Below are 23,054 nucleotides of genomic sequence, written 5' to 3' on the forward strand. Positions count from 1 at the left end.
TAAGATATTTATTGTTAAAATTTAGTGATTTATGTTAAATAGATTTTTTTTTGCCAATAATTATAAATACTTTTATAAAATAAAAAAATATTTTAGAGTTTGAATCTTATTTTTTTATATATTTTTTAAATAATTATCTAAATATTGTTACACAGTTTTAGATCAAATATATAAGTGATTTATCAAATATAAAAATTATTTAATAAATGATTTTGATAGTTTATCTTGACACGAGTTTTAAAATTTAAACACTAATAAATAAAATTGAAATAATAATAATAATTATTTTGACCATTTATTATAATATTTTCCTCGGAGGATTCCACATTTCCTCAACCCCGGTCTCACACTTAGTCACCGCTCTCTTTTACCCTAAACGCATAAACGCACTACGCACATGCCACAGTTTCCTACATAAACCTCACACCTCACCACTCTTTTGTTCCATCCTTCTCCACTCTTCATTTTTCATTGTCCTCCATTTCATCACTCAATGCTTCATAAAGATCTCTTCTTTTAATCCGCCCCTTTTTTCTCTTGAGTTTTTTCTTTTCTTTTCTTTTCTTTTCCCAAATGGAAGATGAGAACTTTGACCCTGCAACCTCAAGCCTTCTGTGTCTGGAAAACAATAACACATGCTTTGATGATTTTGAATGTAGTGCCGCAGATGGGTACCACAAAAAACTTAACTTTAACGATGATGGATCGGAACCATTCGTGGGGTTTCTGGTGCTGAGTGATGAAACTTTTGGGGTTATGGTTGAGAAGGAGATAGAGTTTTTGCCCACTGATGATTACCTCAGGAGGATCCTTGGTGGGGATTTGGACTTTGGTGTTAGGAGGGATGCTCTTGATTGGATTTGTAAGGTTGGATTAATGGTTTTTTCATCAAATGGGTTCTTTTTTTTTTCGTTTTTTTGTTCACGGATAATTCATTCAATATAAGTCCTTTTTCATCTTCAATCAATGAAAGTGAAAAGTGAATCCGCTTCTAGATTTTTCGTTTACTGATGTGTCTGGATTGTTTAAAGTGCATTTATTGGTATTTTAGTCATTGAAAAAGATTAAATTTTCCAATTCCAACATCAATCTCTTCAAAATTTATGGCTTTCTATTGGGCTTTAAATTGATTGATTTTGCAGTCAATTTTGTTTTTAGTAATTCCTCACCTACTCACCTACCTAGTTTTGCAGCAAATTGTCGATGTCCTATATTGATTTGAGACTCGATTATGCATTTGGTCTCTGTTCTTCCCAATTTGTGTCTTAATCTTGTATTTCTTTTATCGAATAATTCAGCTAGTGACTGATATATTTGCAAACTGTGCTCATCAGGCTCATGCTTATTATGGTTTTGGACCCAGTTGCTTTTGTCTATCTGTGAACTACTTGGATCGGTTCCTATCAGTACGTGATATTCCAGTAAGATCAATTAGATAAAAGCATACTAGTCTCCTACTATATATATATATTGTTGATCCTTTATTATTGATAGTCTAATTGTTAGTTTTTTACCTTCAGAGAGACAAAAGAAATTGGGCTGTGCAGTTGTTAGCTTTAGCTTGTTTATCAATTGCAGCCAAGATGGAAGAGACTAAAATGCCCCATGTTATAGATATGCAGGTAATTGTGCAGCCATACAACTATCTGTGATTGTTAAGTTTTACTCTAATTTTGTGAATGTTATTGGTATCCGGTAGGATGACGAAACAACAGCTGTGTTTGATGCTAAAACTATTCAAAGAATGGAACTGATGATATTAACCACACTGAGTTGGAAAATGCAAGCCATAACTCCGTGTTCCTTTATGGACTACTTCCTTGGCAAGATCAGTCGTGAGCAGCATCTGGCAAAGTCATTGGTTTTGAGATCAATGGAGCTCATAGTTCAAATTATCAGATGTATTTGTCTTGACTTTGTTAGTAGCACTTTTAAGATGTTCTGTTCTTGAGGATATTTACAAGGTGTTTTATTGGGAACTCAATGCAGATGTTGAATTCTTGGAGTTTCGGCCTTCTGATATTGCCGCAGCAGTTGCGATTTCTGTGTTGAGGGAATCACAAGGAATAGATATTGATAAAGCCTTGAATTGTTTTGTCATCGCGCGGAAGGTAAGATTGATGTGTTTCCCACGAAAAGAAACAGTTGTTTACTGCTGTTTGATACCACATTCCCTTGTGCAAATTGTTCTGCTGATCATTTTGGGATTTCTGTTTCGCAGGACAGAGTCTTGAAGTGCATTGAACTGATCAGAGACTTAGCCTTGACAAAAATCTCGGCTAATTCGAATGGCAACTTAGCTCCATTAGCACCGCAAAGCCCCCTCGGGGTGCTCGATGGGACATGCTTGAGCTATAGAAGTGAGGAATCAACAACAGTTGGTGGTTCATTCACAGATTCCTTCCAATATAGTCCAAGAGCTAAGAGGTGTAGATCAGAAAATGGACCTTCTAATGAGAATTTCAGGTCATGAAATGTGAACTTTCCTCCTTCACCAAGGTTCCATTTGGGTTTGGTTGAATGAGAGTTTTAGTGTGGTCTATGTAGGCCATATTGGTAACACACTCAATGAAAGTGTGCCTTTATGAATGAATAAAGATGAGAAATTTAAGCAGTCTCACGCGTATAGCATGAGTTGCTAAGTTGTTTATAGTCAGAGGAATACACAAACCAGCTGCAAATGTTGCGGAGAATGTGGATCGGAGAGGAAATTTTGATGCAAACAATGATAGGTATATTTGGACAGAAAACCCATATTTTTTTTCTTTTATTTTTCATAATTATGTCCGAACTTTTCATTTTAGTGGAAAAGAGAATGAAGCATAAACTGAAATTCTTTTCATTTTCATGCGTTGTTTTGTTTTGCAAATTTCTGAAACAAAAGCAAGCAAAAGATCATTGATATTTAAATTTTAACCAAAGACTTTTCATGTTGGTTATGCGATTACCTACTAATAGAGACCTTAGTTATGAACTAGGAAGATTATAAAGTCAGTTTGGTTCTTTGGTATTTAGAGCACAAAAGAGATGTTTTTCTTTTTCTATCTATTTTTTCATGAACAAAATATAAAAATAAACTTGAGTTTGATTTCAAACATATTTTGTATTCTAAGGAGCGTGTTCTGTTGAGCATGAACAACAGTACAAAACATGGTAGAATTTGATACAAGGTTATTAGTAGAATTTTATGGTAACAAGTTTGATAGTAATGTGGGGGGATCCACGTCAGCAATAGAGACCAAGATCTACTGGCACACATGAAACTGAGGATTTGTCTTTGCTTCATATTATTGGGATTAGAAACTGCCACAATGGAATAGAAAGGCCCACTAGCTTTTGTTTAGAGATATTGACCAGTCAAAAAGCATTCGTTTCACTGCCAAAAACCCACCTTATGATTTTTTTTTCTCAAAGAGAATCACATGAATATTTTTGTCATCAACTGACTAAAAATTAAAAAATTTATCATGTGGGGCACTTGTATTGAGAGTCATCTCCTGTTCATTAAGATAGCAGAATAAATCATAAAATCGAACTAACTTGGATTAGTATCAACACACTCCTTTGCATAAATAAATATCAAAAAATTTAATTTCTGTAAATATCAGAATATTTAAATCTCACTTTGTACGTACAATAATTCATTGGTTAATGTCTTAAAAAATTTACTAAATTACTATTGAAAAAATTAATATGTATATAATAACGTTTCTTTTTTCATGGTGATAGTGATACTAGTAACAAAATAAATAAGCAGTGCATATATTATTATTTATAATCCCAATATATACCGTGAGCCCATATATGCATCGCATATGAGACGAACTAAAGAACTTAGAGCAGACAATTCTCTTGGGACACTACAGCCATTCATTATTGGATTATTGGGAATATAGAACATAAAAAACCTAATTTATATTTTAACTGAGTATTTCTATTAAAGAGATCACTAACTAAGAATATTAAAAATATTTTTTTTTCAAAAAATAAAATTGTAAGATTTTAATGACATTAAATACATAATTTTTTATTCTAATTTGTTAAAATTATAAAATAAAAATGAATATAGAATATTTTAATTTTTATTAAAAAGATTAATACTGTATAAGAGTAGAAAATAAAAAATAAAGGTATAATAATTGTTATCATTAATTTGGTTAAGATACGTTTTAAAAATATGCTATATACTTATATATTATTATGAAATTAATTCTTCTGAAAATTTAACTTATAAAAATATGAGTTTAATTTTAATATATTAATAATATAAAATAATTTATAAAATTGTATAATTATAATTATTTTTTAATAATTATTTATATAATTAATATAAAATAATTATTTTTATTAATATTAATATTATATTATTAAATATACGTGTAAAATAATTTTATATCAAAATTAAATTTACATCAAAAGCTATATCTCAATAAAAAATTAAAAGTAAGGTATTATTGTGCATTTTATGAGAGATAAAAGATAGGAGGGGATAGAAGGGAAGAAAAGCTGTAATGTGTAAGGAGAATAATTCTGTGAGGGTGAGTTTATTGCTTGTGTCAGTGAGTATTATGTGTGATGAGATACATGTGTATTTCTGTGCAGTACTTAGCAGTGGGACCTCAACAATGCTCACTGGTGCCATCACTGTCACACTCACTGGGTTTAGGCTTATTTGCTCTCTGTTTTAACTTGCCTTTAATTAATATATATATCGTGCCCTACTCTCCCTCTCGCCTCTCCCACATCATCCAACTCATTTACTTTCCACTTGACCATTTATATCTATGATTTAAAATATAACCAGCAAATATCATTATTTTAAATTAATATTTAATCAATAATAATTCACATATATAAAATATATCATTTGTATTTATATTTATGTTTATTAAAATTTATCTACATAAATTAGTAAAGATTATTTAATATTTATACCGACTAAATACTTATTAAAATTGATATAAAAAAAATACTGATACTTAAGATTTTCTGTTAAAATAATATAACTGTAATTAACTAGTGTGTTGGGCTATATAACTCCATCCATCCATGTATTCATTCATTCACAATCACAGTAATGATAAAAAGGGTTTCTGTTAAGCTATGTATTAAAAGTAGGGTGTTCAAATCTAAATTGATCCAAATTAAATCGCTTGTTCAATTCAATTTAAACCGAAAACCGATTAAAACTGTACTAATTCAAATTTGATTGGATTTTATTTTTTACAAATCGCTGGATCGGATCGGATCGAATTTCGGATCTACTTTTTACAACCGATCTAATCCAATCTAAACCGCACAATGTGTTATAATAATATTATTTTATTATTATATTTACAGTATAACATATACAATTTGCTATACATTTTTATATTTTTTAAGTATTATTATTATTTAATAAATATTTTATGTTCAAAATGTGATTTATTTATTTATTTTAACTAACTTATAATTTAATTTCTATTGTTATGTTATCATTGGTTTTTTAAGATATTGTTAAGACTTGCTATGTCTTTGTTAGTTATTTAAAATTTGATGTTGAGAATTGATATATATATTTAATTTTTTTAATTTACAAAATCGCAAATTCAATCCAATCCAAACCGCTCGAAATTGGATCGGATCGATTTTTTTTTTTAAATCATCCAATCCAAATCGCACCGCAAGTAACATATTGTTCGGATCGGATAAGTTTTTTACTCAAAATCGATCCAAACCGCACCGCGAACACCCCTAATTAAAAGAATAAAACAATTGGTTTTGTTGTGCAGTGTACGATGGAGGTGCAGTGCAGCTTAATAAACCAACAAGAGACCCGACAAACATGTTATTAATGAATGTCTTGTTTTTTTCTTTCTATGAAATCCTGAGGCACTAACTGCATAACGGAAACAGAGATACATGATTCCTGGTTAACTGATTAATTTTGAAGAGTTTGAGAGCTCTCACGCTCCGAATATGTTCAAAAGAAGAGTAATAGTTTAGCTTTTTGTTGGCGCAGTCACACGACAGAGAAACCAAAGAAAGGTTTCGATACATGAAATTAGGGCTGACCTGGTTTGATTCTCTCCTTCAAGCCACAAGACATATTAGCCCTTTTTTTTTAATGCAAGATTTTTTAAAAAAATGTGTTCAACACCCGAGAGATTAGTTAAAGTTGTAAATATTTTCATCCCCTACATAATTAAGTTATTTTTATAACTAAGTTCAATTAAATTGGTTCGATAATTTAAGAATTAATAACAAAAAAAATTAGTTAACAAAAATTTGAAAAAAGTGATGCATAAAAAAATTTAATTAAACTTAATTATAAAAATAACTTATTTACTTAATATTTCTCTATTTTCATTCCTTTAACGAGAGTTTAGTTAAAGTAAGGAATCAAGCAAGATTAAAATTGCTATTCGAAATTTTTATAAACGTCTGTACTACTAGGAAGTGTCTCCAAGTGTGAGTTTTCGGGATGGATTAGTCAATCGGTTGGAGAGAGAGGAAGCCGAAGGTTTAGAAGTGTTATCATCAGTGGAGGAGGTGAAAGAGGCAGTGTAGGATTGTGAATCTTCTAAAACTCCGGGGAGTGATGGGTACAACATGAATTTTATAAAAAAGTGTTGGAACGAGTTAGGAACGGAATTCACTGCAGCTGTGATAAGTTTTTTTGAGACGGCAAGATTACCAGCAGAATCTAATGTCACATGGGTAGTGTTGGCGCCGAAATTCATTGGGGCAAAGGAGATTAAAGATCTCAAACCTATCAGCATGGTTGGATGTGTATATAAAATGATCTCTAAATTGTTGACTCGAAGAATGAGGCGTGTGATGCCAGGTTTGGTTGGGGAGTCACAGACTGCCTTTGTGAAGGGGAGGAAGATACATGACGAAGCCTTAATTGCATGTGAAACAGTGTAATGGTTAAAACAGAAAAAGAAGGCATCAGCAATTATCAAACTGGACTTCCATAAAGCTTACGATAGAGTTAAATGGTGTTTTGTTGATACTGTATTAGAGAAGATGGGATTCGGTAGAACATGGAGGGCTTGGATTAAGAAGTGTGTTAGCTCGGCATCTATATCCATTCTGGTTAATGGGTCACCGTCCAAACCTTTCAAGATGGAGAGGGGCCTACAGCAAGGCGACCCATTATCACCTTTTTTGTTTGTCCTTGTGGTCGATGTGCTTAACAGGATGATTGGAGAGGCAGTTAGGAACAGTCGAATATCTCCACTCTTAGTCGGGAAGGATAATATAGAGTTGTCACACCTACAATTTGCTGATGACACTATATTATTCTGCCTGCCGGAAGAGAATACAGTACGAAACTATCAGAGATTACTGAGGTGCTTTGAAATTATGTCTGGATTGAGCATTAATTTTGAAAAGTCCAGCTTGATACCAGTGAATTGTAGCCAGGAGTGGGTTAGCCGGATGTGTCAATTACTAGGGTGCAAGGAGGCAGCCTTACCGGTGAGGTATCTTAGAATTAATCTGGGAGCAAATCCACGGTTGGTGAAAACTTGGAAGCCGGTTCTAGATAAGGTGGAGGAGAAACTGAGCTTGTGGAAAGCAAATGTGCTTAGTAAGGCTAGAAAGCTAGTGCTCTTCAAGTCGGTGATCAACAATCTACCTATTTATTACCTGAACTTGTATAAGATGCCAAATACGGTTGCACGTAGAATCATTTCTTTGCAGAGGAGATTCTTCTGGGAAAAGGATGATGGAAGATCGGGTATGGCTCTTGTGAAGTGGGAGATGGTCCAGGCTCCAAAGAAGCTAGGAGGGTTGGGAGTGGGTGATGCGGTAGTCCGTAACACGGCCTTACTGTTTAAATGGTGGTGGCGATTCTCAAAGGAAGCTCCTGCATTAATTTGAATCTGAATCATTTGTTGTCTACTCAGGCGCTACCAAAGCGAGGGGGACCGTGGAGAGACATATGTCAAGTACAAATAAAGGAGTAACATGTCAGGCAGAAGATGATTGATGGCCTCGCTATGGAAGTAGGAAATGGTAGATATACCAGATTCTGGGAAGATACATGACTCCAAGTGGGAAAGCTGAAAGACTCCTTTCCGAGACTCTTCTTGATTTCAAACCAACAAGGATCAGTAATCGGGGATTGTGGGTTTTGGGATGGGATACAGTGGGTGTGACACTTCCAATGGAAAAGAGAATTACGCCAATGGGAGACCGAGATATTGGACCAGCTGCTCCAAGTCTTGCACTTTGTTACATTAATAGCAGATGTACAAGACAGAGTGGTGTGGAGGTTTGATAAAGAAGGAGTTTATTCTACTAACTCATTTGTGCAAGTTTTGCAGGAGGAGACCTTGGATGAGGAGATACTGAGATATGGATTCACAAAGGAAATTTGGAAAGGGTTAGTTCCACCTCGGATCGAGTTGTTTGCGTGGTTTGTATTGGTAGGGAGGGTCAACACAAAGGATCAACTAAGTAGACTGAGAATTCTATAACAGAATGATAACTTGTGTGTGTTGTGCAAGAAGGAGGTTGAAAATACCCAACACTTATTTGTTACTTGCAAATTCTCCTGGCAGGTGTGGTGTGCATGGGTCTCATCATTTGGACAGAAATGGACTGCTCTTGGTAATTTAAAAGATCATTTCGAGAGTTGGAGATATATGCCAGTAAAAAGGTCGCAGCGCAAGAGTTGGATAGTGAAATTTTTCTCAGTAATATGGATTATTTGGCTAAGACGGAATAAAGTTATATTTCAGAACAAGACAACAGGAGTTGCAGATTGTGTGGATTAAGCGTTTACATTTGCTACAGAGTGGTGTGATAAATAACTCACGATGTCGATGGCTATGCCGGAGATGACATAGGAGTTGTTGTAATTTTATGTCCTTTGCATATCTGTACTTGCTCCACTTGAGTGTTGAGCTTTTTTTTCAAAAAAAAAAAAAGTTTAGTTGAAGTAATAAATATTTTCATCCCTCAAGTTATGATGACCAACACTAGGTAATTTTTTTTGTGATAACATTCAAAATACTAAGAATGCATTTAGTTTATGTTTTAATTTTTTTTTTCCAGAATTTTGTGAATGACAAAAAAAAATAAAAACGCAAACGACACAAAAACAAAAATATTAAAAATAAATAAAATACAAACCATGAAACCAAACACACCTATTTCCATTAGGGTCAATAATCAAAGAGATACATTTCATGTATTTTACCCCCCTCTTTTTTTTCCCTCTCCTCTGTACATCAATCTACTCTCCCATTTCTATGGAGAAATCTTTTTCTCTCTATAATGTGCCGAAAATAAGAAAGAATATGAACACAATCCAACCAATTTCCCATTAACCTGGGGTACGTAATATGCTTTACAAGCAACATCAGCCATAAAATTTATTATTTATCCAAAATACTGCAGATCTAGATTTCAAACATACAACAGCTCATTAAATTTGGCCCTTGATATCAGGTAAACAGATCTTACAAATAAATAAAAAATCATGCAGAGTGCTTGGTGGTTCCTCTAATCAAATTTTACCTGGAGTTCAATTTGGTGGCAAAGGTATTATTCAGTTGCCATGCTATACAAAAAAGAGGGAAATGCCGCCCTTCCTATTATTTTCGAAAATGTCTGCTCGCTTGAAATTGTTTTCCTAGCTATGATATAATCTTGGGAAGCTTGAATTTACAAGCCTCGGGTTTACTCAACATTAAGTAATCAAATGAAGTCGGGTTGGCATGTTGAAGTTAAGCAACGATGCCACATTCGACTGTTGGGATCAACCAACCTGGGATGAGATATAACTTCTGGGATAGGAAAGTAAGCATAGTGTGTGTTACATAAGCCTACTGTAATGCCGCTATATCCTGCGAAAGCACCATGAACCTGAAATGCAAATACTATGAATCAATATAACATAGATATTAACGAAAAGGATGTCTAAATGAGCTCTTACATAATTTGCAGGAGGTCATAAGTTCAAGTAATTTGGCTGTCATTCTAACTGAAATATATACATATATAAGAGCATACTCAAAGAGGGAAAGAGAGACTAACAGCATTTTGTCCAAGTACAGTGCATAAAATTCCATCTGATGCATTTGCTCGACAAGCACGGATCATGTATGTTGGATCAATATATTTCACGTCAGCATGAACGCCAATCTCCTTGAAATATTTTTTCGTCTGAAATACAGCAGTTGTCAGTAAAACAGATATTACAAAGAAAAGGAAAGGAAAAAAATATATACATTAACAATAATTCAAATGAAGGCTGTATTCAAGAATTCAAGGCATGTATTCATCCTCAGCGTACAACATTTAAAACGTTATGGCATGAGAAATCAAACCTAAACACAATGCTTGGAATTGCCACTTCAAAAAATGCATGTGTTGCTTAGTTTTAATGGAAATAATAGTATAAAGGCAACTCAAGATCAAACTTTCTGAGAACATAATTATATTAAAAGGTAAAACCTTGAAAGGTTCATACTCTCATGTCTGACTCATTTCAAAATAATATCTATCCACTTTAAAATCAGGTATTAACCCTTTAGAATTTTGTAAACAGTAGCACCACAAGAACGTAATACAAACCTCTTGCTGAATATATACACCAATATCTCCAAATACAACATTTCCTGATGCATCTGTAGCATTAGTCTTTTGAAGTAAATTCTGCATAATAATTTATCAACAAGTAAGTTTGAGTGTCAATCTCAATGTCTGAACTCTGAGGTGTCTTCTGAGAAAATTTAGTAATATAATGTCTGTAATTAACTTTTTATATAAGCAAAACAAAGGAGAAAATTTTAATAATGAATATCTTGATACTGTTATATGCTAAATTAAATACTTAAACTAAATCACCTGTCCAGCTCCCTCTGCTACACAGACCACAGCCGATCCCTTTGTTTCTAAAAGATACTTAAGATGACTCAGTACACCGTGAGGACCATGTAAATTGAAACGTACCTTAAAACACACCCAAAACTTGTATAAGTTTATCAGTATCGCAGAAAGAACATCCGACTAATTTACATCATATATACCTCAGGAATCAGACATATGTCAACCTGTCCACTAGACAGGGATGACTGCATTGCTATGAATCCACTGCTACGTCCCATCAATTTCACAACCCCAATCCCATGATATGCGCTATGTGCCTAACAAGAGATAAGGGAAGAATGCGAATAATTCAATACCCATCAACTAGAAACAATTACTGCATCAAGTCAAAGTGACTCTGAATAATAAGTAATTTATTACCTCAATGTATGCAGAATTTATTGCTCTCTGTGCTTCTTCAACCGCAGTATCAAAGCCAAAAGTTTTGTCCATCAATAGAATGTCATTGTCTATAGTTTTAGGCACCCCAATTACAGATACCTTAAGACGTCTTTTACGACACTGAAAGAAACAAAAATCCCACTTCATTAAGTACAATAACAAATTAGGAGTACAAGCTTATAAATTATATAACAGTGTAATATGTAATTGAAGATCCTCAATTATCACACACTGCATATTAAGGGTAACAGAATGTTGACATCTAGTTTAATGTTAACACTGAGCTATGCAAAAAGAAAAGGAATAGCTAGCGAATTGGAAATAACAGTTTTCATATATGCCAATGAACACAGTTTACAAGATCTCAATTTCTCCTAAAATAACCATTGTACATCAGACATTAATCCAAATTGAACAAGATCAAATGATACAAGGATAAGAGTTTAGAAACCTCATTGTGAATTGCATTTGCACCAGCATGTGTGCCATTTCCACCCAATACAAAAAGCATGTTGATCCCTCTTTCCTGAAATTAAGAACATGCAAATTCAGATAAAATAAGGGACAAACATCAAACTCGGCATAAAAAATATCTTCTCTGAAAATTCATCAATTAGTCTATCAATGGAACAGATCAATCAATCACCTCCAAACTGTCCACAATATTACTGACTGCAGGTCCTCCTCGTGAAACTCCCAACAGGCTTCCACCAGAAAGATGAATATTCTGAACTACTTTTCTTGACAGCTGCAAATGAAAGGCCAATATGGTTAAGAGTCAGTTGATAGAAGAACTCATGTTCCACTTACCGCTTTAGCTGAACTGGTTAACGTTGCACCAAATTAGAAAGAAGATAGGCATGAACTTACGGGCACTTCTGTCAATTCTTGGTCAGAAAATCCCCGATAACCAAATGGAATCCCCACTATCTTTTTCACACCATATATTTCAAGTGTAATTACAATCTGCACAACATTCATTATTGAAGCAATTACAATGAGGAAACAATTACTCTCTTTAAAACTTGAAACTGGTAAAGTGAGCTGAACTAGAAACTTCCTTAACTACAAGATATGAAACAATTTAGTATTTCATGACACCAGGGATGGCTACATCATATTTAAGAAAGATACATGAAAGTAAAGAGAATATATTACATGTTAATAGTCAAAAGCTTAGTGCAGGAACATATTATTTCCCAGGAAATGAAGTGATGACTAACAGCAATAGTCAATAACAATTAAATAATTACATTTTGATAACTTAACTTTCAGAAAACCAGAAAAGATGCTTTACATATTTCAGGGAACAATAAGGTCAAATACTTGCATAAAACAAATTGATCACAAGCTAACCTGTCTAATGACATCATTAAGGCCAGGACAGAGGCCTCCACAGGTAACAATTGCAGCCTTTACTTCTTCTGGTTTATAATATATCTTTTCCCGAGGCCCAGCTCGATGAACCCTAAAATGATTTCAGCATCTCTCAACATATATGCTAATCTTATAAAACAACATGAATTACGACAAGACTTAAAACGATATTGTAAGCAACTATTTGGTAACCCAAAAGACAAAATAATCCGTGAATTCAATGGCCATTAGCGAGCATGGTTAAGATCATGGCTACAATCTCTTTTCTGGGAAAGGTAATAGAATTCTCAAAACCCAAATTCATCCATTAACTTTCATGAAGTTTTTAGAACAAGGTGTTACTACCTTGTATCGTGCAATACTCTATATACAATATAACAGCAGTTGTATATAGTTGAATGCAAGATATTCAATAAGGCATTATCATATTCCTGTTTAAAATTAGGGAATTAAATACTTTACCATTGTTCGACCCAAGTACAGTTGGGATCAATGCACTCAGCACCAGCAGATGTAGGCGATGAATAGTATATTGTCTGAAATAACAACAACAGTTCAGAATAACCTCATGCCTACATATACATAGAGAGAAAACTAATTTGATCCAAATCTAGTGAAAGCAACACAAAGCCCCAATCATGATGAATAAAAATAGTAAAAGAAATTGGGAACAAGGCAGTATTTATTTAAGTATGAATATAGAGTGTGAAAAGCAAACCTTGAGAAGCACTCTGTCATTGTTGTTAATGTATCCATGCCAGTCCTCATCAGAAGAATAATGACCTGGAATATCTCTGTCAACGGGAGTCCTGCAACACAGCGAAACACATGAACAGAGAGAAACGAATCCAATTGAAAAAGAAGAGTATAGTTTTGACTAAGTGACCTCATTTTGAGGCAGAAGGTAGAAGGAATAGGGGAAGCATCGGGGAAGATGTCAGTGAGATGGGGGAGGCTGAAGCGGGCCTCGAAGTCTTGCTGGAACTTGGTCTTCCAATCAGGATCACTGAAATCAAACTTGTTATGGTTATTGTTGTTGATGGTGGTGGAGCTGGAAGGAGTAGGGGTTTGAGTGGTGGCTTCGAACTGCGCAAAGACTCGAACTTTGTTGAGGGTTCTAGAAGGTGAAGGTGGTGGTGGTGTGAATTGGGTATAGGAGGAGCGGGCAGAACAAGTTAGGTGAGAGAAAGTGATCACGTGAGACATGGAACCCATCACCAATTTTAGAATCAGAATCAGGACGGGGAAGAAGGAAGCAGGAATGGGAGAGGGATCGGAGATCGGAGGGAACGAGGGGCAGCGGAGAGTGAGAAGGTGAACTTTTTGGGGGTGGGGGAGGAGGGGGTGTTTTGCGTTTGTTTGACTTTGACTTTTTGATGAAACCGAGGACCACGTATGTTTTTTTCTTCTCAACTTCCTTCTTCGTCAATCATCCATCAACTATGTAAGCTTCCTTGTTTGCTTCTTGCTACCGCATATTTTCAGTTGCAGCCAAACATGCTTTTTTTTGTGTGTTTCTTTTTTGTTTAAAAAATAACAATTTTGCTGCGTTACCAATAATATTTTTGCTAATTTTTATCAATTTTTATTTATAATTATATTTAATAAAAATATTTTTAAAAATATATCTAATAAAAATATCTTTATAAATATATTTTTTAAATATATTTTTTTATACATATATTTAAAATATAATAATTATTTATTATTAACAATAAATCAAGAGATAATATATTTTTGATACCCTATACTTTTCTAAAAAAACAATTGTGATTACATGCATAAGAACTTGCCGTAATTGAAAAGCATTCCTCTATTTTGAGAGTAAATCCTATAATTTTGGTTAATTATTCTATCTATTTATACTTATTGACTGCTACTGACTAGTCAATAGTCATACAATATGACTCTGCTCTAGTTAGCATACATAGGTAGGGAGATTGAAAAAGATATTAGTTAGAGATCTAAAATTAAATAATTAACTTTGTTATTAATTTATTATTATTATTAAAGTATCAAATCTCAGTGTCGTTTTAAATGTTTAAAATGTCTGATTTTTATTCTAAAATATTTTTGATAAATTTAATATTTGTTTGGATGTTATTAAATGTTAAAAATATATTTTTAAATAAAAAATATTTTTTTATTTTTTAATGTGTTTGATAATATTATAATAGTAAAAGTAAGAGTATTAAAAAGTAAAAAATATTTTGTTGGAAATTATAATTTATATATTTAAAAAAAATATTTTTAATATAATAATAAACAAAAAAAATTTTTATATTGTATCTAAATATAATTATTAAATAAAAAATATTTTTATATAAGATATCTAAACATAAAATTATTATTATTTTTTTAAAAAAATTTATAAAAAAATCACTTAAAAAAAATCTTTTTTTCAAAGTTTACAAATGTCATTTCTATATTAAATTCAAAAAGAATGTTTAATACTTTTAAGAAAAATAATTATAAATAATAACGTATGTTCTAATTATATTTTTATATTCAAATAAAAAGTTTAATCTTTTATTTTTTGAACATATATGTTTAAAATTTTTATCTATTCAAATATTAAAAAAATTAAAAAACAAATTAAAACTTCCAATTATCACTCTATATTTAATGATATACATAATAATAAAGGCAATTTACATAAATAAATTGTTTGACCCAAATTTATACAATTACAACTTTACAAGGAAGAAGACATAAATACATTTTTTCATATCTCTATAGAAACCGCTACTGGCAGTAACGATTTACAAAAATACGTAATCTGCTACAGATAGCTGCAGATTACGTGGTTGGAGTGCAATACAGAAACCGTTAGAGACAGCAGCGATTTCTGTTGAAGGTCGCTTGTGCATAAACCGCTATTGGCAATAACGGTTTATGTGGGTGGGGATGCGTGCATAAACTGCTGGAGGCAGCAGCGGTTGACGTTGAGTGTGTGTGAGCGTGGCTGCCTATATAAACCCCTCAAAGGCATTGAGGTGGAGGAAGAGTGTTATTTCTCACAAATGGACAGTGAGAAAAATTTTGTGGCTCTAATGCATTGCTCTGTAAAAATTCAAAAGAACAAAAGGCATTGTATGAAATTTACGGATAGAGAACCGCTTAGTATTTTTATCCGGTCGTCGAGTTCATTGACAGAGATTAAGCTCAGCATATTACAAAAGCTCGGTGCGTGTGGGACGAATTGGGTAAAAAAGTTGTTTTACAAGATTTCCATTGCTGTTGTGTCAGCTGGTGTGAGGTATGAAACCTTTGTGATAGGGTCCGATGAAGACCTGCAAGTCTTGTTTCATTGCAGGCGGAGTTTTTCGGAGGTCAGAATACCCGAGCTACTTGTGAAGTTAGAAGATGGTGTCGACAGTTTCGGGACATCGGCGCCGAAACCTCAATCGACAGTTCTAATTCCTGATCATCAACGTGTTGCGGCTGTTCATGTTGGTGTGCCTCCTGGTGTTCCTGATTTTGAATTTGAGACCGGACCGGATCAAGTTGAGAATGCGATGCGGGACGATGATTCGGATGATGAGCCAGTCGCAATTGGTGGGGACAGTGATGATGATATTATGAGCGGTACACCTACACCCCATGGAGGTTCTGGTTCTGGCACACAACAGTATCCTCATGGAACCATGTAAAGTGGATTGTCATCTGCTTGACCTTATTCGGTGGTGGCAGCTCACCGAATAGATCCTGAAACCACTCCCAAACTGGTCCGCCACCCTCCATGAATTTCTCAAACTCACCAAGGCAACCACTCACGGTCTCCCCATCAACAGGCAACCCAAGCTGAAATGCCACATCTTGCAATGTCACTGTGCACTCTCCGAAAGGTATATGAAAGGTGTGTGTCTCAAGGCGCCACCTCTCAATGAACGCACTCACTAAGGACTCGTCCAACCAGAACCAGTGGCTGTTTAACCTGGGCAAGTGGTACAATCTAGCCCTCTCTAAATACGAGATGATCCTGTCATGCATGGACATATTTTGTTGCCGTCTCACACTATAGATACACCTAGTTGGCTACACACAACATGAAAGATATATACGAAACAATTAAATTCTACTATCTACAACAAATCCCCCTATATAATAACAACAAATCACTTATACCATCACCAAACAAGGAAACAAATTAAACAATTAAACAATTAAATTATTAACCTATTAGTCAATCGTCAAATCAAAATGCGAAAACTTTTTTTTTGGATTAATATGAAAACAGGTTGCACAATTAGATTAATAATTTCCGGTCCCCAAAATCGGTTGCTTTTAAAGAAGCCTTTCACGAAAATCGATTTAACGCAAAAAAGACTGTAAAAAAAATTCTTATAAAAGATAACATTCGGAAATTAACGGAACAAAAATTGCTATACAAACCGATTCCTATGTACAGCCCCACTAAATTCTACATCCTAACAGGCAAGGCCTAATTCCAAACTATAAAGATTAAACTATAAATCCTAATTCCTATACCTTACATACCATTTTTCTAATTAATAAATGCTAATGCTAAACAAAATAAAATATAACTGACCTCGTCAGCAATGGCACCGGCAATATGGGTAACACCGTTCAGTCGGTACAAACTCTTCTTCTGCCATGATATCCAATTAGAGATCGCACTCGAATACCTCGGACCCGCTCTCAAGTTGCTCTGCCCTCTCTCTAAAATTTCCTCTCTCTAGCCAAACCCAAGATCCACTCCAAATGAGAAATCCGCGGCTGCCTTCCACGGTTTATATAGGCACCCACACTCAACGTAAACCGCTGCTGCCTCCAGCGGTTTATGCACAAGCTACCTTCAACAGAAATCGGTACTGCCTTTAGCGGCTTCTGTATTGCACTCCAACCACGTAATCCGCGACTATCTGTAGCGGATTACGTATCTCTATAAACCACTACTGCCAGTAGCGATTTTTATAGAGATATAAAAAAATGTATTTACGTCTTCTTCTTTGTAAAGTTGTAATCGTGTAATTTTGGGGGCCAAACAATTTAATTATGTAAATTGCCTTAATAATAACATATTTTTTTTCACGTTATCTCTCAATCGACTAATAAATCCATTGTGAATCTGAGATTTATGCACAAATTAAAATTTAAACTTTCAATATTTACTTAAACAAACTAATAAACTAATCATTAATCAATCTAATAATAACATAATTAATTTGTTAATTCATTTATTAATGTTGAATGATTAATTATTACTACGCAGGTCTTATTGTGCATGTATGTCAACCTACTTATTAATCAAATAAATCATAATTTCTTCTAACATGAATATAATGTTATTAGCTTTTCTATTATTTCTAAAGATACACCATTAAAATATTCACACATTATAAAAAATATATTTTTAATTAATAGTATTTATATTATACAACAATAATAACTATTCCATTCATTTAATAATAGTATAATATTACGTCTATTTAAAATATTTTGGATAAAGGTAAGCCGATTTAAATAAAACATTAAAACTAGACCCAAATAAAAGAAACTTAATTAAATAGTACTTTACCGTCATTATTATTTTGTCGAATAAATAACTATTTGTACTTATAAAAAATGAAAACGTTGACATATATATCCACACTAAATTGAAACTAAATTTGTATTCACGTAAAATATTTTTTATGTGACAAAAATATTCTGTCTTTAAAGGGTTGGAGTACCACGCAGGGTTGGAGTGACACGGAGGAGAAGGCATCTCTTGGTTATATTCGGAGGATCGGAGAATTTCCGACAGGGTTTGATTGTCTTTTCCTTCTTTTTTTTTTTTTTTTCTCTTTTGTGGGGTCTTAGGTTGGGTTTGAGAATTTATTGTCCAAACTCTAAAGTATTATCAAAGTTGGGCTTTAATCCATATGTAGGAATCAATTCCTCTTTTGCTCTTTTTTTTTTCTCGAGCCTGGCCTTCTCTTATAAAAAAAAAAACTACCTTCATTACCTACAAGGAAATTCTTATTGTTGAGAAAGAAGAATCCCGAATGATGGAGAGTTGTATTGCACCTTTGACTTCACTCCTCATTCCTCAAAAGGAGAACTAGAGTATGAATATTGATAGATTCGGAAACTCTTCAAACTTTCTTCTTTTTTCTTCTCTATATTAAAAAAGAAACAAATTCCACCTAAGTAGAGCCAAAACGAAAACATCACTGTCAATAATAATGATATATAGGTCCTTTTTTTTTGCATATGAAATCACTTGGTTTGTTTTCCTATATCCTATACTCTTTCCTTGCCTCATCAAATATATATTATCGTCTAAAAATCAATACAGATTTTTAACGAAGTGTAATTCCCAGTAGATGGTAACATGCATGTTCTCCCTTTTGAGTGAATAATAATTCAACTAAGTCATGTCAATAAATCATACACAAAATGTAACATATAGTTTTTTATTCACATTTACTAATTAATATGTTCCGCAACACTTGTTTAATTTCATCTACAAAATTAAAAATATATATGCAATGATTGTACCTTCCTTTCTTTTTTGTTTCATTTATTATTTTGTGGCTACGGATTACGGGGTTATGTTAATCCACTTCTGTTGTAGTTCTGTTGAATGTTCATTTTACTTCTTTCGATTTGCTTTTCTTTTTTTCCCTTGTACATACACAGGACACAAGCTAAGTTAAAAACTATGATGCTCAATGTAGCTGGATTTGACTAATTTCTATGTACACAGAGATTTAATGAACTTTCATTCTTTTGCTGACAAGCGTGCGTGAAACATGTTCATTATTAGTTTTTCAGTTTTACTAAATGATGAATCCTCTCTAGAGACAATGATTTTTTCTTTTTTTAACAAAAAACATACACTAATTTTCTATCTCCTTGTTGTTCCAAATTTCTTCTGACATAGTGACATCTCCGTGTGAATGATTCGGTCTCGAGTCTCTTCCCTACGAATATTTATGCTTTATGGTATTAATTACACATGAATAACACTGTTTTAAATACGCATACAATTTACCATTATATATATAATTGAATAATGTGGGTAAAAAATTTTAATAAGATTAATTAATAGGTGAACTAAAAAAAAAAAAGAGAACTATGGGTGATTTACAGGAAAATAAAAACAAATTATGTTTTTTCCCCCAAAAATCGAATTCATTATCATTGGGAGTTGATTGCCTATTTTAAATTTGAATATTTTAAAAATTACAATTTACTGGAAAGGAATTCTCAAATCAATGATATCTACGTAAATAATAATATATATAAGTCATCCTATTAAAATTGAAAAGTGATTGAATGTGGCTCAAAATTACTTTTATAACTATATATAAATTTCTGATCGGTCTTGTACGTTGCTTGTGATTGATAGGTAAACTTTTTCTACTCCTTAACAAGCAATATCTGATCAGTTCATTACTTTAGACGCCACAACAAGCAACCTATATGTAAGAGTTCAATGATTAAGCATCTTACATAATTAAAGTTTGTTTATATTAATATGTATAATATATATTTGTTCCTTAAACATAAGTTGATGACGGAATAATCCAACTAATAATTCAGTACTTTACGGGAGAGAAATTAAACCGGATTCAAGAAAGATTCTGGAGATCTTGATAGATTATTATTCTCACAAGTCTCTGAATCTCGCACTGATTGTAGTAGTTGGAGAGTTGCAGGAAAAAGTTGTGCACTACCTGCATATTACTAGTACATTCTGCAAATTAAAGAGGAGAATGCCAACTATCTATGCGTATAATCTTTTGTTTCGGGGTTACAACTTGTATAGTAAATAGCCTTTTTATTTTCATTTTTTTTATCAGCTTTATATCGTGTTATTTAACTGATACAATAAGATCTGTGATTATTTTAGTACTGTAACAATTATCAAATTCTTCTTTACAAAAATGCATGAATTTCTGCATCATACATGTGCTGATGTTAACTTTTTTTTCCCCCTAACATACGTTACTCGAATTTCATAGAACTCGTCGCATGCCTCGCTCTCCATGACGAAGAGAGCATAAAAAAGTAGTAATTAATAATTATGAATTGCGAGTGCATTATTGTGGTTCAACACTGATCAAGGACCAAAGTAATTAAATTCAAAGATCAGAGTATTGTACATCATTCATCGATAACTAATTAACACTCTCTGTAGGGGATAACGAAATCCTGACAAGCTAATTAATTTAAGTAACCAGTACATTACAAAAATACAGTATAATAATAATATTAATTAATTGATGGCAGTAAATATTTCCCTAATTCTACCAGCAAAACTACAAGAAACAAGAACAAAAGATTAAATTTGATAGCAAATTAATAATATAAGATAATAAAAACACATCTAGTAAAGTTTTTAACAAACTGAAAACATAAATATACAAACGCGTGTGACGAGGTGCAAATATGTTTGTTGTTAAGAAAAGAAAGATACGTGCATATGTGACTTGAGCATCTTTCATCAGAAGCGAGTTTTTATGCAAAGTGGAGAGAAGAATCCAAAACAAAATACAATTGACGCTAATAAGTAACGTTAAATAGTCCTTAAAACGGGACAGAAAATTTGAACCATGCTAGATAACATTTATATTTAATAGAAATGAGTGACGTTAGTCCCTTAAAATGAGCACGAGAGTTTCAACCATATCACACACACAGCCACATATAATCACTTAACAAGCGTCAAGCGGAGAATTAAAAAGAAATAAAAAAAATAATTAACAATGCAACTGGTTTAGGTTCCCAGGCCACCATTGTATTATTCAACACACAAACAAACTGATGATGAAATAATGCTCATTCATCATCGTCCATACAAATTAAGTACTACTCTTAACTTAAAAAACAGCGATCCACCAAATAAAATTAAAATTAAAGCAACTAACTAATGCTAATTAACGAACGAATGGAAACCCCAGTCGATGGTGCTAATAATTAATTAAGAGAAATGAATAAACCCTAATTAGAGATGATGAGGAAGGTAGCTAGGGCTTCTTGATAGCGAGGGTGTTCTTGTGGTTATGCATCCAAACCTTGAGAACGTTACGCTTCACTCCAACCTCATCGCAGAACCCCTGAACCGCCACCTCATCATGCTTCTGAAGCTTCCACCCTACGCTCTCCGCGAACACCGTCATCTTTTCCTTCTGCTCCGGACTGAACTTCGTTCTGAACCTCTTCTTCGACGCCGAACCTACACCGCCGCCGCCACTAGGTTCCGAACCATCCTCGTGATCGTCCCTCGTACTCTGTGTGGTACCACCGCCGCCGCCGGAGATCGACGGCAGAGCCAGAGTCGGGGTACTGCCTCCTCTTTGATGTCCTGACACGTGGAGGTATCCAGCTCCCTGAGCGCGGTAACACGCCGCGAACTGCGGAAACGCTTGGTGGTGGCGGTGGTTATGGAAAGGATTGTAGTGGTGGTGAGGTAGCAAGAAAGCATCTCCGGCAACGGTTTCCTTGCGGTGGAAGTTGCGGTGACAGTTGCAGGCAGCGCAGTTTAGTGCGTCGAGGGTGCCGTCAGCTCCAGCGGGCATGAACTCGCCGCAGCCGTCGAGCGCGTGGCCTCCGAGGGCGAGCGCGTGGTTCTTGAGACACTCCATGTACCTCCCCTTTCCGGTGTTTCGCGGCATGGCTGGTGGTGGCGGTGGGTTAGTCGGCATTTTGACACGCGAAGGGTTGGGAACTGAGTCAGCGTAACTGGGTGGTGGGGGGATGGTGAAGTCTTCCTCGAACTCCATTATTTTGTTGTGTCTCTTTCTCTCTCTGGATTGCGAGAAGGGAGGTGCTGATTTCTTGCTTTATATCTCTCATAATCCTTGTCTTCCACCGGCAGATTCCGGTAGCTAAGCCATTTTTGTGAAATAAAAACACTCAAATTCTTGAATTAAATTGTTTTTTTCTGTATTAGTCATACATGTTCTGTTGTGTGGGGTTGTTTTAAAAGAGTCAAATATGATGTCAACTGCATTTAAGGTTTTATCTGCTTTATTAATTAAGGATTCATGCATATATTACTGCTATAAATAATATAAACTTTAAAAAAATGTTATTTAAATAAAAAAAAAGGAAGTACTAGATAAACAATAATTTTTTTGAACAATATAAACAATTATCAATCAAATAAAAACATATTACACCTCTAAATTACCTACTTAAATCTTAATATTAAAATAATCATCCGTACACTTAGTGAAATGAACATCTGATATATCTATTGTTCACATTGTTTAGTATTTTTATTATCTACCTAAACTTTTCTAATAAAAAATTAGTTAATATGTGTCTTAAAATATATATTAAAATTACTATTAATAATAAATTTAATTTTAATACATTATCAGTATAAAGTAATTTTACACATACAATCAGTTTAATAATATCACATCAATAAAAATAATTACTTCTTATAT

The 23,054-nt window shown here is 33.6% G+C and overlaps 3 protein-coding genes across 4 annotated transcripts; 1 reads left to right on the forward strand and 2 right to left on the reverse strand.

Moving 5' to 3' along the window:
- The first annotated feature begins 326 nt into the window (after positions 1-326).
- Positions 327-2,842, forward strand: LOC112733847 (cyclin-D2-1). 2 transcript variants are annotated; one of them, XM_025782944.3, is made up of 6 exons: positions 327-867; positions 1,335-1,421; positions 1,521-1,622; positions 1,700-1,901; positions 1,990-2,111; positions 2,222-2,842. In XM_025782944.3, exons 1-6 carry the CDS (start codon positions 574-576, stop codon positions 2,471-2,473), a joined length of 1,059 nt encoding a protein of 352 aa, XP_025638729.1. In that variant the 5' UTR covers positions 327-573; the 3' UTR covers positions 2,474-2,842. The 2 variants fall into 2 exon arrangements, with proteins under 2 accessions (XP_025638729.1, XP_025638730.1); XM_025782945.3 differs by having other exon boundaries at positions 335-867; positions 1,335-1,406.
- A 6,286-nt stretch (positions 2,843-9,128) lies between these two features.
- Positions 9,129-14,144, reverse strand: LOC112733848 (ATP-dependent 6-phosphofructokinase 5, chloroplastic). Its single transcript, XM_025782946.3, has 13 exons — positions 13,532-14,144; positions 13,364-13,454; positions 13,108-13,181; positions 12,625-12,736; positions 12,139-12,234; positions 11,915-12,016; positions 11,720-11,794; positions 11,248-11,388; positions 11,028-11,144; positions 10,846-10,950; positions 10,573-10,653; positions 10,033-10,161; positions 9,129-9,861 (listed from the first exon to the last, which is right to left on the reverse strand). Exons 1-13 carry the CDS (start codon positions 13,858-13,860, stop codon positions 9,694-9,696), a joined length of 1,620 nt encoding a protein of 539 aa, XP_025638731.1. The 5' UTR covers positions 13,861-14,144; the 3' UTR covers positions 9,129-9,693.
- Positions 14,145-21,359: 7,215 nt separating this feature from the next.
- Positions 21,360-22,547, reverse strand: LOC112733849 (zinc-finger homeodomain protein 2-like). Its single transcript, XM_025782947.3, has one exon. It carries the CDS (start codon positions 22,380-22,382, stop codon positions 21,627-21,629), a length of 756 nt encoding a protein of 251 aa, XP_025638732.1. The 5' UTR covers positions 22,383-22,547; the 3' UTR covers positions 21,360-21,626.
- Between the last annotated feature and the right edge of the window lie 507 nt (positions 22,548-23,054).

The sequence above is a fragment of the Arachis hypogaea genome, chromosome 13, assembly GCF_003086295.3.
Source record: "Arachis hypogaea cultivar Tifrunner chromosome 13, arahy.Tifrunner.gnm2.J5K5, whole genome shotgun sequence".
NCBI classification, from domain to species: domain Eukaryota; kingdom Viridiplantae; phylum Streptophyta; class Magnoliopsida; order Fabales; family Fabaceae; genus Arachis; species Arachis hypogaea.